Source organism: Entelurus aequoreus, linkage group LG06 (genome assembly GCF_033978785.1).
Source record: "Entelurus aequoreus isolate RoL-2023_Sb linkage group LG06, RoL_Eaeq_v1.1, whole genome shotgun sequence".
NCBI lineage: Eukaryota > Metazoa > Chordata > Actinopteri > Syngnathiformes > Syngnathidae > Entelurus > Entelurus aequoreus.
The window spans coordinates 63,645,679-63,662,214 of NC_084736.1; the positions used below are offsets into that span (position 1 = coordinate 63,645,679).

The 16,536-nt window shown below is 38.3% G+C and overlaps 2 protein-coding genes across 3 annotated transcripts in view; one reads left to right on the forward strand and one right to left on the reverse strand.

Moving 5' to 3' along the window:
* Positions 1-287: 287 nt before the first annotated feature.
* vps33a (VPS33A core subunit of CORVET and HOPS complexes) lies at positions 288-14,692 on the reverse strand. Its single transcript, XM_062051207.1, has 13 exons — positions 14,156-14,692; positions 13,862-13,927; positions 8,973-9,100; positions 8,690-8,873; positions 6,331-6,447; positions 6,076-6,250; positions 5,809-6,002; positions 3,381-3,507; positions 3,226-3,293; positions 2,579-2,716; positions 1,400-1,537; positions 1,155-1,323; positions 288-691 (listed from the first exon to the last, which is right to left on the reverse strand). Exons 1-13 carry the CDS (start codon positions 14,255-14,257, stop codon positions 498-500), a joined length of 1,800 nt encoding a protein of 599 aa, XP_061907191.1. The 5' UTR covers positions 14,258-14,692; the 3' UTR covers positions 288-497.
* A 542-nt stretch (positions 14,693-15,234) lies between these two features.
* LOC133652443 (rabphilin-3A-like) overlaps positions 15,235-16,536 on the forward strand; it is a 55,244-nt gene continuing 53,942 nt past the window's right edge. Inside the window, exons 1-2 of one of the 2 annotated variants that reach the window (XM_062051204.1) lie at positions 15,235-15,761; positions 15,828-15,938. The gene's annotated coding sequence lies outside the window, so the exon portion shown is untranslated. The remainder of the gene's footprint in view (positions 15,762-15,827; positions 15,939-16,536) is intronic. The other variant, XM_062051206.1, reaches the window with a different exon arrangement.

Below are 16,536 nucleotides of genomic sequence, written 5' to 3' on the forward strand. Positions count from 1 at the left end.
GAAAGTATTGACTGAGGACTCAAACCCTGTTGCCGCACAGTTATTCTCTGCCGGAACATGGAGCAAATGGCATCTTAATTCAATCAGTGCCCTGTGCTGTCAAATGATAGGCTGCTGTGGGCTGAGCTCTCCAGACGGCACAAGAGCATTATCGGCTGATCGGTAGGCCTGCTACTGCACTAATTGCTCCTTCCTAGGCCTGACAGCTGCACTCATGCCACATCATCTTTCCGAAAAGATGCACACACTACCGAATAATACAGGGACACATATCACTTTATAATTTCGGTCATGACATGTTTGGTCTCAGAGTAGAACAACACACACACAATGGAGGAGAGTTACTACAGGTAAATACAGTACACCAGCTGCGTAACAAGACAAATGACTTCAGTAGTGGAAACGCCAACATGGACATCAGTGATACTGATACTGTAGGAAAACAGCAATCAGTCTCTGGGCTGTTTGATGCGTCCGGGTGTGAGTGCACTGTTGACTTAGAGCATCTGTGCTTCGGGTCTGTCCATGAGGGATTTGACCCAAGACGTACCATTGATGAGTTTGGTGGTGGCAATAACATACTCCATCCCGCTGTCTTCCATTTGTGAGAGGAAACGGAGGGCGGCTATTTCGGCGTAAGTCACTCCTCCTAGGAAAAACACCAGCGTTGTTCGATTCTCCCCCTGCTGGCCTGCAGGTCGATAATGACAAAATTATGTCACAAGTGCATTCAGGGACTAAAATGTTTGAACACCGTCAAATGTGTGCTTTGTGGTATACAATAACATGACAGCATCAATTCAAAATACTTCTCTATTATCACCTTTGAAAATCTGTTGGAACACGAGCAAGCAGCAACAAGCCACTCAATCTAATTTCACAGTTCTAATTAACACATTTTTTCCTTTAAAAAAAAAAATCTCCTTATTATAAACACCATCAATTGCAAATATGTCAGGAAGAAGAAAGGACCGGTGGTAACGTTATCTACCCCGTCTCTTTAACACATGTTTACAAACACACAATGACAGAGGTTGTGTAGCATTGTCAACACACTGCAATCCATCCTCTCATGCGCACCAACAAAGCCTGGTTCTTATCTACAACAAGCAGACAGGAGGCAGTTTGAAAACCCAATTTGTATTGTTTCGTACGTTTTTTGAGGAGTCCAGCAGGCAGCTGTTGGCGCTCCTCAAAGTGCGGACCTGGGAGCATCTTCAGCACTTCCTCGATGCTCCGCCAGCCCGGCCTGGCCAACACCTGGGTCAGTCTGATGCTCAATGGAGCATAGCCACTGTACACGTATGAGATGTCGTTGGGGTTCTAAGGGAAAAGGAAAAACATAAAAAATAAGTGTGTCCCCTCACACACTGAAAGGACTAAATATCTCCATTCTTACCTGTTCGTTTGCATCCTCCATCCAGAGTTTAAGGGTTTTTCTAATAGTGGGATAATTATTCCTAGAGCTGGTTTGTGGCTTCAGAAGACCTCCTTTCTCCAGGTTGTTTAGTGTCAGGATGTGCTCATAACCGTATGTCTTTAACAAAGAACAACATTTTTAAGCAATCCATGGATGTAAGAGAGAACAAGTACACTTTAGAGACGCAAATGCTTGTGTTTTTGGAGCACAAAAATCATACTTTTTCCCTTTCTGTAGATATCTTTTAACAACCAGGTGTCCAAATATTTTTGTCCATCCATCCATCCATTTTCTACCGCTTATTCCCTTCGGGGTCGCGGGGGGCGCTGTATTGTTTACTATTATGTTAAGTATAGGCGCCTAAACGCAATGTATTGTATTTAAAAAAAAGTTTTTTTTATTTTGGACACAACAAATCAAAAAATATGCTTCATTGTTAGAAAAATAGCATATCCAATGCAAAAAAGCAACAGTAGTATTAAAATAAAATAAGAAACATATTGTCTGAAAAGGAGCACAAATAAGCAAAACTTATGTTCTGCCCCAACACTCAGATATAAGATTATTAATCAACAATACATTAATACTCAGTATATTACTACAAGACTCAGCCACTCATGATTAATCAAATTTAATTAGTATGAATGCATTACACCCTTAAGATATCTTATGTTTCCTCCTCTTTGTTGTACCTATGAAAAATAGGTTAAAAAAATAAGTTAAGCAATATTTGCTTATTCTGCTCAATTGGGACTATTTATATCATTTACTTAGGGAAATGTTGATAATTCATGTTTACAGTGAGGAATATGTTAACACTAATTCATTGCACCTAAAATGTGTATGGATATATATATTTTTAAAACATTTTATATACAGTTGTTTTAATAGTATCGAAGAACATGTTCTGGCTTTCTGATCTACATTTCATTGCCTATGAGGCAGAAGGATCTGTGTGGTGCGCTAATATTTCTATATTTCATTTTTTTGCTACTGTTGTTTTGATTTTGAAGTAAAATGTACAAAACGAAAAGGGGCCTCCGGATAAGATTTAGGAACCTACATACAGCTAAGCAAAATCATATTTTTTGTATTGCGAAGAAACTCTTCCTGAAATAATTAGCTTGGGACATTATAGTGGTATGAGTCACTCTTTACCTGGAGGATCTCTCTCTTGTAGTAGTCAAAGACTTTCTGTTTCAGGCCGTTGTTGCACATTGACTGCATGCACATGAGACGCAGGATCTTGATGAGGGGATCTTTTTGAGCAATGCAGTCTTCAATGTAGGTGTTCACCTGTATTATGTAATAAAAAGTGGTGTGAATATCTAATTTGTCTAGCGTTGTTTTTTTAAACTTCTTGTTCTTATACAAAAGTGTAATTATAATTTTTAAAAGACAGGTTAAAGCTGCAGTTTGCAGCACGCTCCAAATTACATTTAGTAAAAAGAAAAATGGAAGACCGCTACCAATGGCCGGCTTTTGCCACCAATAGAGTTTTAAGAGAACCTATTGAATTAACACAAGTCTACATTTTTCACAATTAGAAAATAAACTGTAAAAATTGCTCTCTGACCCAAATTGAATGATTGGTGTTCCACTTTTGAACCAGTGAGCAGGATCATACGCCCTTCCAAATACCACCCTTGCAAAGTGGCAAGCATGTAACCCCATAAGTAAGGCGTACTTTGCATGTTTGAACTAGGTAGAGAGTGGGTCACAATGATGGCAGCCCTTTCAAGACAGTAGCGCCATCAAAGCGGCCACTGCTCTGTCGCAAACCGCACATTTTAAGGACTGCGTACCTTGTCCGTGTCGACTCCAGTCATGAATTCCTGCTCCACTGTTAGGTTATCAAAAAAGGCCTCAGATGCTAAAACAGAAACATAAAGTGCAACTCACAATTTCAACATCTATGTGACATAGTGACAATGTATATATCTAAGGATTATCAACGCACTGGTGATTTCCTTGATGAGTTCTGCGATGGACGTGTGATTGGCGAGGGAGCTGCGTGCTGCCTGCATGTGAGGCAACTGAGACACAAACTGTTTTATTTCTCCCACTGTTTTGGCATTGTGGCGCTCCTGTAAAATAAGATAATAAACATGACTGTCTGATATGTATGCTTCCAAATACTGTTTTTATAAGTGGTTGTTGCTAAGAATTCCGCTGCAAAGACCTATTCTCTTGGTGAATGCCATCATCAAACTCAATTAACCTAAATGATTTTTCTCAAGAGCTTTCTGATAAAATGCCAAAGAGATTACAATCACACCTGATCAATGAATGTCAGAAAGTGATGACGACATAGAGCCTGATTTACTACGTTTCAAACATTGTGCAGTCAACAGTATGTGCAACCTATAAAATAGCTTGTACTATCAGTGGGCATGTTCTGTGTGATCTACTAACACTGCATGTGCAATTTTAAAGTGGTGCAGACCGCCAAATTCTAGGATTTTGTGTGTACTATACGGGGCGTCACCATGGAGACACTCTCATTTACTGCACATTAATTTTTTCATGCTCCTACCTGTGGCATTTTGCGATGTTTTCAAACAAGCAGGAGACGTGCCATTTTTTAGAAGCAGTCGTGCAGTCCACCAACAATAAAACCACTTCTTTTTTTTTTACCACTGAATTGCACTCATTGGTGAGAAGCTGCTCCACATTTGCATATTTAAAGTATTTTTTCTCATATAAAAATTTTAATAAAATATATTCTGTGAGAAAAAAAACTAACGTCATCAAAAAAATACTAAAAGACACAAAAACGCATCAATTGAATTTGTTTTAATCAGCCCCTTAAGTCTTCTAGCAGCTATTAAATAATACAATTATGTTGTTCAATAGAAGGTATGTGTAAATATTTAATTTTGATTGTCCGAAATGTTGGCACATACACACAGGACGGAGGATTCTCGTATGTCCATCTTATGTCTGTGTAGCGTGAGCACCGATCCTGCAGTTGTGCGTGGAACAGCCCTTTTGCACGTCGCCAAAGGGTGAATAGTGTTGATAAATCACATTGCACATGCTAAATAATTATATTTGCATCTTCACCTTCTAGTATTATAGGCGTTTTGATGATCAGCATATATTCTCCATATTAATGAAGACACAGACGCAAAATGAATTGCACGCCTTTTTCTGCTCACTTAAACGCAATTCACTTTGCATACGTTTAGTAGATTAGTTTTGCGTGGGTTACCAGCTTTGCACATGTTTTAGCACACGCAAACCTTCAGTAAATCAGTCCCATAGTGTTTAAATGGACGTGGTAACTGCAGTACAGTATTGGCGATTTTGCACACAACAATTTTGGCCTTTGATTCTGATCCACTTTTTTTAGGCTTCATATTATATCTGATTTAGAGTCCCGATACGATACTTTGACAAAAAATTATATAACTGAAAATATTTTATAGCAAGTAACCAAAGTTGAAAACACAATAAAACATTTTTATGAATATTATCTTATTAAATTTAGAATGTGCTAGTATTGTTTAAAATCATATCTGTTCATTTTCTACCGCTTATCCCTCTCAGGGTCGCGTGGGGGGCTGGAACCTATCCCAGCTGCACTCGGGCAGAAGGCAGGGTACACCCTGGACAAGTCGCCACCTAAAAGCAGGGTCAACACAGACAGACAGACTCTAGAGCCAATTTAATGTTGCCAATCAGCCTATCCTTAGGTGCATGTCTCTGGAGGTCGGAGGAAGCCAAGCAGTCATGTGATGTATTATATTTGTGGTATTAAATGCTACACACAATTCTTACCAAAATAAAAGTGGCTGGTGCACAATAACTAAACAAAAGCATAAACTACTACTGGCTCCCATTTGAATCATTTGGGTTTTGCCCTCAAAGCCTACCTGTATCCAGAGACTTACTCTTATAGTTCCCAAACAAGAACAAAATGACCCAAACAATTATTTTGTAATAATAAAAACATTAAAAAGATAAATATCGATCTGATCAATCAATACAACGTTTACATACTGATACTATAGGTATTAACAGTATTGACATCTGGATTTAATCAACCCTACTTTACATTGAAGAATTGAATGTTCTCATTCATCTAGGTCATTGTCATCTCAGGGCATTCAATCGATCGCAACAAACCAAACAGTCCAGTTGCAATCACTTGAATGCCCTGAGTTTACATTGAAGCTTAAGCTGCTTGTGTTGTCTTTTCGGTGTGTGTGTGTAGCATATTTAGACATTCCTATTCCTCTAGTCCTCCAGTGATAATAATACTTCGACGAAACAGTTTTTTCCCCAATACAATGGTGAGGATTTTTTTGTCTTAGAAGCGGCGGCTAATTTGCCATAACAGAGCAAGTAAACATACCAGTGAGGTAAAGTAGAGCAGGACCAACCTCAAATGCAGCAGAGATAATTTTTGCCTTCTTGCTGAGTGCTGCTCCGACAGCATTAAAGTTTTTGTCCCGGATTTCAGCGTACAGCTCTTCTGCTGAATTGAGCTGCATCTTCTTAGGCTCTGTGGGCAAATCTTTACTCGTTTCGCCTTGTTTTTTCTGGGCAAACTTTTCAGGGGGCAACTTGACATTACCTGCCAGTGGAAAATGAAATAAAAGTTGTCAGTTAAATACGTTCAATAAGTACAGTTCAAATGTAATCCTGACCGTTATTTATTCCATAGGTCTCATCAATGAGCCCTTCATACGTGAGCTGTGTGGCCAAAGGAGTTAGAAGGTCTACATTGCGGTCCAAGAGGAGTAGAGTGTCGAACACCGGCAGGATTTGATTTTGAATTCCAGCAAACTCCCTCTTCATCCTCAGCATCATGTTGGCAACGTGCTAACAACAACAACAACAACAAAAAAGCGAGTCAATACCAGTCAACATGCTGTTGGAATCTTCAACAATCCAAAACCCACCCGTGCACATTCTCCTTTCCCGTAAATCTGTGGAATGGTTCCATACAGCGCCTGTAAAGTCATGAGGCCCTTGGCCGTGTGGTAAAGGCTTGTTTGGTCATTTTCCAGGTAGCACTCCTGTGAGAGGATGCGAAGCGTAATAACAGTCAGATCACAGCAATCAAATCTGTTGATCAGGTGCTTGTCATAATAACTGTGTGCCATGAGAATGCTTATGTGTTGCAATTAACTGCAATCTGTGACTTTACCACTAGATGTCCTTACATTCTGGTCTTTAGAATGATATTGCAGGCTATTTTTTTTGCATTTTTGCAATAATCATTAAAGGAACTGTTTAAAACTTGCTCAAAGTTACATTTTTCAAACCAAAAGATATAACAAAAACACAAGCCTAAAAGTACATATGGTTTAACAAAACATAAATATCTTTACTTGTTCTTTATCTCATTTCTGAAATTTACCTAAAAAGTAGATAGAACAGGGGTCACCAACGCGGTGCCCGCGGGCACCAGGTAGCCCGTAAGGACCAGATGAGTAGCCCGCTGGCCTGTTCTAAAAATAGCTCAAATAGCAGCACTTACCAGTGAGCTGCCTCTATTTTTTACATTTTATTTATTTACTAGCAAGCTGGTCTCGCTTTGCCCGACATTTTTAATTCTAAGAGAGACAAAACTCAAATACAATTTGAAAATCCAAGAAAATATTTTAAAGACTTGGTCTTCACTTGTTTAAATAAATTCATAATTTTTTTTACTTTGCTTCTTATAACTTTCAGAAAGACAATTTTAGAGAAAAAATACAACCTTAAAATGATTTTAGGATTTTTGAACACATATACCTTTTTACCTTTTAAATTCCTTCCTCTTCTTTCCTGACAATTTAAATCAATGTTCAAGTAAATTTATTTTTTTTATTGTAAAGAATAATAAATACATTTTAATTTAATTCTTCATTTTAGCTTCTGTTTTTTCGACGAAGAATATTTGTGAAATATTTCTTCAAACTTATTATGATTAAAATTCAAAAAAAATATTCTGGCAAATCTAGAAAATCTGTAGAATCAAATTTGAATCTTATTTCAAAGTCTTTTGAATTTCTTTTAAAATTTTTGTTCAGGAAAATCTAGAAGAAATAATTATTTGTCTTTGTTAGAAATATAGCTTGGTCCAATTTGTTATATATTCTAACAAAGTGCAGATTAGATTTTAACCTATAAAAAATTCTAAAATTAATCTTAATCAGGAAAAATTACTAATGATGTTCCATAAATTCTTTTTTTAATTTTTTCAAAAAGATTCGAATTAGCTAGTTTTTCTCTTCTTTTTTTCGGTTGAATTTTGAATTTTAAAGAGTCAAAATTGAAGATAAACTATGTTTCAAAATTTAATTGTCATTTTTTTCGTGTTTTCTCCTCTTTTAAACCGTTCAATTAAGTGTAAATATCATTAATTATTAATAATAACATAGAGTTAAAGGTAAATTGAGCAAATTGGCTATTTCTGGCAATTTATTTAAGTGTTTTTAAACTGGTAGCCCTTCGCATTAATCAGTACCCAAGAAGTAGCTCTTGGTTTCAAAAAGGTTGGTGACCCCTGAGATAGAAAATCCACCCAGATGTGCGACACACCAATTGATAACACACATGCACGCACAAGTTATACTGTTAGTAGCTAAACATTGCCAAATTGTTATCATTAGACTTAGAATTAGACAAACTTTAATGATCCACAAGGGAAATTGTTCCACACAGTAGCTCAGTTACAATGATGGAATGTGTAAGGATGGAAAGGACAATGCAGGTATAAATAGACTGAATATAGCGATATAAAATATAGCATATATACGTAATATTTACATAATATATGTACAGTATATTATATATACTGATATATTATATTATATTATGTCTATATCATATATACAAAATATAACAATTACCATGTACGCACATGATGACAATATTACAGTATATGTGACAGCTGCAGCATAAAATAGAGAGTAAATCCAGCAGAAAATAGAAAATAGACATGAAAAACAAAGAGAAATAGCTAACATAGAAGGTGTCAAGTAATAGATATCATCTATTGCTGTACGGCGAGTGATTATACAGCTGGATGGAGTGCGGAATGAAGGAGTTCTTGAATCGAACACTGTGGGAACGAAGCTGACAACAAACACAACTAATGTGTGTGTGGGGATTATATGGATCTTAGTTTATGTGTTCAGCACCGGAAGTGGGCTGGATATAATGCTGACAACACTGGAAAGTTAGCGCCCGCTAGACAGACCCTTTAACACTCTTATATACACTGTATATCATTAATAATATTTTTTCCACAGATATAAAAGTTGAACATACCCTGAAGGCACTTTCATATTCCATTGACAGCAGGTCGCCGTCATAAGGAATCAGGTCCAGGATGTACTCATCAATGTTTATGAAGGAGCCAAGCACGCCCTGCTCTTTGAGTCGTTGTTCACATAAAAGGCTCCGCCGGGGCACAAAAAGAATGTGGAAGTCACGTGTCGAATGTTTATCTTCACTAAAAACACAGACAAATAAAAGCGTTTTGATGACACAAACTCCTCAGCTGTCTTCTTGTTTTGATGTAGATTTTTGAAAAAAACCCCATAAAACCCACCTGAACACATTCTCAGCAATGATATCCATAAGCTCTAGTCTGGGACGAACAAAAAAGATAATGTTTTTGACATCGGCAGAGGGGAGCCGACCACCCTTGAGGGTGAACATCTTCTCCACCTCATGTTCCTGAAAATAAATAAATAAATCAATATTTTACTATTACATCTGGCTACATCATTAGGGATACTTCTGAGGCTATTGTATGATCCAATACCATAGCTGTATCAATGATGTCAATATCAGGGTTTGAATCAGGGACGTATTGATACAACTTTTTCACTTCCCATAATAACAATATTTAAGCCTTGAGTATTGGCTGATACAATATCAGCACAAATTATGGTACATACTTTAGTTATTGTATAGTATGTCGGTAGGTCTGAAAAACACTAACGTTATGATTATAATTGTTTTTGGCGACACCTAGTGGACACAATAATTCATGAAGTTAACGGGAACTGCACTTTTTTGGGGAATTTTGCCTATGTTCATAATCATTATGAGAGACAAGAACATATGTCTTTTTTCTTAAGGATTTTAAAGATGATAAAAAACGCTTGCTAGATGCGGCTAATGGGAGTCACCATTGTAGCTTTCACAGCCCTCTAAAAACAACTTCAAAACCCTGCATCAAAATATATATATATATATATATATATATATATATATATATATATATATATATATATATATATATATATATATATATATATATATATATATATATATATATATGTATCGATATATATATATATATATATATATGTATCGATATATATATATATATATATATATATATATATATATATATATATGTGTATCGATATATATATATATATATATATATATATATATATATATATATATATTTTGATGCAGGGTTTTGAAGTTGTTTTTAGAGGGCTGTGAAAGCTACAATGGTGACTCCCATTAGCCGCATCTAGCAAGCGTGTTTTATCATCTTTAAAATATATATATATATATATATATATTAAGGCTGCAGCTAACGATTATTTTTCTATCGATTAATCTATAGATTATTTTTTTCGATTATTCGGTTAATCTATAGATTATTTTTACGATTCATCTATAGATTATTTTTCCTTTTACCGATTATTTTTTATTTTATTTTATTTAAAATGAAGATGAAAAAATAAAAGTAGGCCAGTTTTTTCAAAAGGCATGGCTTTTATTTACAAAAAAAAAAGTATGGCCACTCAGTCAACATTGACAACATGACAAAATATTCTGTAACAATGTAAACATTTAAAACTTTTAACATTTAACAAAATTAAAAGTAGCTTATTTGCTTTTTAATGTGCAAATATAAAAGTCAACATCCAGTGCAAATCTTAATATTCTGCAATAGTATAAGCATTTCAAAAGTAAAAGTATTGCTTATTTTGCTTTAAAATGTGCAAAAATAAAGATAAACATCCAATACAAAAAAGTGCAAAACGAAATATTCTGTAACAACAGTGTAAACATTTAAACAAAAGTGAAAGTATTGCTTATTTGCTAAAATGTGCAAAAATAAAGATAAACATCCAATACAAAAAAGTGCCAATCTAAATATTCTGGAGCACTGTAAACATTAAGTATTGCTTTTAAAATGTGCAAAATAAACATCCAGTCCAACACAGTACACAATAACCAATTCTACTCATTCCAGTGAGTGACTAACAGTTGTAATGAAGAAAGGTTAGCATGTCTACTTGCTTTGCTTCTTTTCTTGTTTACAATATTCCCAGCAGCTGAAAATAGGCGCTCAGAAGGGGTCGATGTGGCTGGAACTGAGAGGTAATTAGCCTTCACCTCAAACCAGGACTGCGAGCGAGCTGAGCTGCAGTTTAAGTTTCTAGTAGGTCAACGGGCTCATAGTGATGTTACTAGTAGTTGACTGGGAGGTGTTTATTATCATTTGGGGAGAGTCCGCTGCCTGATGCTCACCTGCTAAACACCTATCTGCTCGACGCTGAAGCGCTGACTACATGCGCTCTGAATACGCACTGCTGATTGGCTGATAATGCTTCGTGTGTACCAATCAGATGGTTGTATGGGTGGGACAATGCTGCGTGCTGAGACAGAGGAGCAAAGCAACTTGTTAAGACTTTAGCAGCTAAAGTTAGCTTTAGCTTAGAAACTTGTTCGGTACACCCCCGTACCGAACCGAAAGCCCCGTACCGAAACGGTTCAATACAAAACACATACTGTTACACCCCTAGCAGATACAAATGACACATTCATGTTTTTGTGTAATGAAGACAACGTATGCTAACGCGGACGATTGACTAGTTGATGGTTGATGGTTTTCTTTTCAAATGTTCGTTCATAGCCGTTGTGCTGCTATGATAGGCCATTTCCGCTCGACACAGTGTGCATACAACAACATTATTAGGCTGTGTGTTGAAATACTCCCACACTTTTGACGACTTTTGGCGTGCGTCTTTCCCCTCGCTCGCACAGTCTGCTTTGCGCTCCGCCATGACGGTAGTGTGACGTAAATATGCGACGCGCCGACGCACAAAAACGGCGTCGACGTATTTACGTAACCGATGACGTCGACTATGTCGACGCGTCGTTTCAGCCTTAATATATATATGTATCGAACAGTTTTAAAATTTAATTTAGTAACAGACACGATCAGACCAATATGTAATATGTTCAATATTTACTGTATTTTGCTCATTTAATGCATTTCCGGAACTTCTTTCCGATTCCATAGCAGCGCACGTCCAACTTCCGGCAACGAATGCGTGTTCCTACTTCCGGAAACCAACGCGAGTGTGTTCTAATCGTGGCAAACTTCAAAACAGACAGTGAAGACGACTATTTTTGGACAAATGGAGGAATCATAAACTCATCTTTTTGAAGCTGAATATACGGAAGATGAACTACTGCTTATAGAAGCAATAACGAAGAGAGGGTGAAACGCTGGAGCAGACTGAAGCCGAGAGAGTGAGGTCAGCATGACTTGTGGGTATAGATGTGGAACGTGGAGCCCAGCTATGCGGACATAATTGGCGTGCTTACCCAAGACCAAAACAGACAACTGCCCATTGAGTGAGTCAATTTAATATTGATCATAATCACACATGCAGCGCGTCACAACTACAGTACATACGCTGTTGAGCTAGCTGTGGAAAAACAAAAATTGAAATGTGGGCTAATACTTTACAGATTTTGTAATATGATTGTTCATGTTTTTCAGTCAGTACAGATTAGTGTCCTATTGCATTGTGTTGTGCATTACAAACTCAAAAGCCATTCAGCTGCAGATGCAAAAGCTCGCTTATCACTTGCCATATCTAGCTTAAGGCTAATACTTTAACATGCTGTCCCAAGACGATGTCTTACTACGTTAGAAAAATAGTTCCTCAGTGTTCGCTCTTACAATAACAATGTTGCTACAGCTTGGTTATTATACAGGTTACGGAACGTAAATGAAGTATTGTTGGCGGGTTTTGGATGCATTTTTAAAAGTGATTTAGCGATTGCTGCCAAAATTGCTCGCCACCTGGAACGAGCCGATTTTTACAAATTAGAATGCAAATGAATACAAAAACTTTCGTCTCTCATTAAGAACGATAGGCAAAATTTTAAAAAAAGTGCAGGTCCCGTTTAAGCTCACAATACAAGTTAACATTCTGCAGGACTTCTTGTATTGAATCTTATATCAGAGATTTTAGATGCAAGCTGATATCATCTTACCATGAATTGATTAACGTGGACCCCGACTTAAACAAGTTGAAAACTTATTCAGGTGTTACCATTTAGTGGTCAATTGTACGGAATATGTACTGTACTGTGCAATCTACTAATAAAAGTTTCAATCAATCAATCTGATACTTGTTTTTTTTGCTGATATTGTTCTGATATGCCGTATCAATATCGGATTGGGACACCCCTAGTTTGAATATGTTGGATGCCCGTTCTCTCCGTGCGTGTGTGTGGACATTCTTGTTTTCTCCCATATTTCAACAACGTACATCTTGTGCTAACTGGAGACTCTAAATTGTCCATGTGTGTGAATGTGAATGGTTGGTTGTGTACACGAGTCCTGTGTTTGACTGGTGACCAGTCCAGGGTGTGCCCTACCCAGTATATTGCCCTAAGTTAGTTGGGATAAGCTCCAGCTCACCTGTGATCCTAATGAGAAGTGTTATATAATATGGATGGTTTATACCACTGCATCACCAGAGTCAAATAACACTCATCATAATGAAATATCTTCATTAATGCAGACGCTTTATCGATCTGTTGTGGTGAAGAAGGAGCTGAGCCGGAAGGCAAAGCTCTCAATTTACCGGTCGATCTACGTTCCCATCCTCACCTATGGTCATGAGCTTTGGGTTATGACCGAAAGGACAAGATCACGGGTACAAGCGGCCGAAATGAGTTTCCTACGCCGGGTGGCGGGGCTCTCCCTTAGAGATAGGGTGAGAAGCTCTGCCATCCGGGAGGAGCTCAAAGTAAAGCCGCTGCTCCTCCACATCGAGAGGAGCCAGATGAGGTGGTTCGGGCATCTGGTCAGGATGCCACCCAAACGCCTCCCTAGGGAGGTTTTTAGGGCACGTCCGACCGGTAGGAGGCCACGTTGGGAAGACTATGTCTACCGGCTGGCCTGGGAACGCCTCGGGATCCCCAGGGAGGAGCTGGACGAAGCGGCTGGGGAGAGGGAAGTCTGAGTTTCCCTGCTTAGGCTGCTGCCCCCGCGACCCAACCTCAGTAAGCGGAAGAAGATGGATGGATGAATGGATAATCACATTTGAAAAGGCAGAATTTGAATACATCTAATTGAGGTTTTTAGATTGTATAGGAGAGCCTGATGAGGAAACCAAGGAAAAGATGTAGCGATGAAGAGTGTAAAGTGTGGACTGCACTTACCTTTAATAAAGAGTATTGCGCTATTAGTCCGAAAGGTCCAGTCAGATATTCATCCCAAACTATGGCCTACAAAGAGACAGACATTGTATATTATCACCAAGACCCCCCAAACAAACGCAGTATAAAGTTTTAAAGCCACATATTTGTTTAAGTGAGCACAACATTATGCCAACCTGAAAAAGAAAAGCTAACACGTCAATGCACTGTTTTAGCAGGCTCTGTTGACAGCTCCATAACGTAACGTGAGCGGCTTACACTTGAGCTTCCGGGCCTTATTTGCTACATAAACTTTACCTTGCTACCGGCACACTTGTCCAAGAACTCCCGTAGCTCCTTTCGCGCCGCTTCTCGCAAAATGTTTAAATTCACTCTCCCGTATGACAAGTGGGCTGCCATTTTTGTTTTGCAGCTACGAAACAAATCAGGTGACTGCAGCTGCTCGTAGCTGCGTCACGTGACCTGGGCTACACAGACAGTTTAGGCTCTAAATTCAAGATTCTATGTGTTGTAATTTGTAAAAGTCATATGTTGGCATCTGTAAATGATAATTTAAAAAAAGTAACTAACACAATAGCCCGAGAAACGTCTATTAACGCTCGAATGTAGATTTTAATTGGGGCATGCGTACTGGCAATCCAAATAACTAAGAACGCTTTTATTTCCGCACGTCGCTGGGTAATTGAATATTAATGAGTATGTAGTGATTAAAATGATAGATATATGTACATATCTGCTCAGGTAGCACATAGGAGAGAGATACATCCTATAATGTCCCTATTTTGAGGTAATTCTAGATGTCGGACTAAAACGGAAGTGTACGTCGCCTGGCACAATCTTGCTGTGGTCGGTACTCTTTGTTTGTCTATCCAAACAATTGAGAACGCTTTTATTTCTACACATCGCTGGGTAATTGAATATTAATGAGTAGGTAGGGATTAAAATGATACAATATGGTTGCATATCTGCTCGGGTAGCACTTAGGAGACAGATACATCCTACAATGTCCCTATTTTGAGTTGATTCTGATGTCAGACTAAAACGGAAGTGTACGTCCCCTGGCACCATCTTGCTGTGGTCGGTACTCTTTGTTTGTCTATCCAAACAATTGAGAACGCTTTTATTTCTGCACGTCGCTGGGTAATTGAATATTAATGACTAGATAGGGATTAAAATGATACAATATATGTGCATATATGCTCGGGTAGCACTTAGGAGACGGATACATCCTATAATGTCCCTATTTTGTGTTGATTCTGATGTCAGACTAAAACGAAAGTGTATGTCGCCTGGCACCATCTTGCTGTGGTCAGTACTCTTTGTATGTCTGGTACGTGATGTGTGGGCATTTTATCAAATATGGCCAGTTATAGTGGCGTTGTTTAAAATAAAAGTTAAAATTGTAGAGTGTTTCGGGTCACAATATTTCCGTTAACAAAGCAAAAACGGTCATTTTCGACATGTGGAGCGTTGTGCTTATTTTCGTTAGGTGGCGCAATTCCTCTACAGTAGACTTCCTTGAGTCGCAAGGCGGTGAACCTATTAAAGTCGTTTTCATAGACTATTGTCAGAATTGTAACATTAGTTTTGTAATTGTGCGTCGACGCTCGTGTATGTATGTTTAATTTCCAAAATTGATCACGTAGTGATTGTTGCCTTACTTTCGTAGATGAACATAATAAATAGGAACTAAATGGCGCGCTTTATGGGGGCCAATGTAACCCCCCCCCCCCCCGTGGGCTGTTCCAGATACATTCGCATCAGGTGACGACTGTCCACTTAAGCAGTAGTGTTATCACTTCACATCCAGGGGTTTCCTTCCCAGTGAATCAAGGGCTTTGCCATCCTTCACGCTGAAAAAAGAAGACTAGTTCCCACGCACACACAGAAAGAGAAAGAGAGAGTGAGATCGTCCTCCAGCCACGTACTGTACTACTCCTCCGGGCTAAATTTTTTATTTTTTTTAAAGAACCCTGGCTTCCGGTGACAGGCACCATGCGCATTGACTGACTCCCCAAGACCTGCACATTGTCATCCAGTCCGCAACGGAGACGCGTAGAAGCCTGGCAGCAATCCTCAGGTATGTCTTCCCCCCACCCCATCATCACTGAATATTGAAATTACGCATCCTCAACCTGAAGCCACCTTTTAGGGTGGCGGGTAGACGACCGGTGACTTGAATGAACGCTTTCATTCACAAAGAGATGGAGAGGAGTCTCTTTCCTTGCCTATGTTTATTGATTTGATTGGGGCAGATTGGGGCCACTTACTCTATGTCATTGGGATGAAAAATGACAATTGTGCTAGCAATCTATCATCCCTGATTGATTTCTTTTGTTTTAGGTTGAAATATTGTACTGCATCATTCTTGCACGCATGCAGATGTTTCAACAGAACTGATTACCATTCATGACAGCATGTGTTGGTGATGATTATGCACTCAGTTTGAAGATCCCTTTCAAGTCAATGCACAAAAATCCCTTATAGAATTTGCATATGTTATGTTTATGCTTCTTGGTTAAAGTCATATGAAATAGGAACATCATTTGGGAGATTGTATGGTTGCATTCTCTGGGCGTTGCTGCAGGTTTTTTTTCCAAGAGCGCCTCCATACAGGTTAGAAAACATCAATGAAGCCTTCGAGTTGGGATGTGGGCAGGGCACATGTGGACCCCAGG

What these genes read in the sequence shown, in the direction of transcription:
- vps33a (XM_062051207.1), bottom strand. Translation starts at nt 14,257, where the DNA reads ATGGCAGCCCACTTGTCATACGGGAGAGTGAATTTAAACATTTTGCGA. An exon ending in CGCAATACTCTTTATTAAAG is followed by an intron (nt 9,101 to 13,861) that starts GTAAGTGCAGTC and finishes ATTTATTTTCAG; the next exon opens with GAACATGAGGTGGAGAAGAT. An exon ending in TTATCTCTGCTGCATTTGAG is followed by an intron (nt 3,508 to 5,808) that starts GTTGGTCCTGCT and finishes CTTATTTTACAG; the next exon opens with GAGCGCCACAATGCCAAAAC.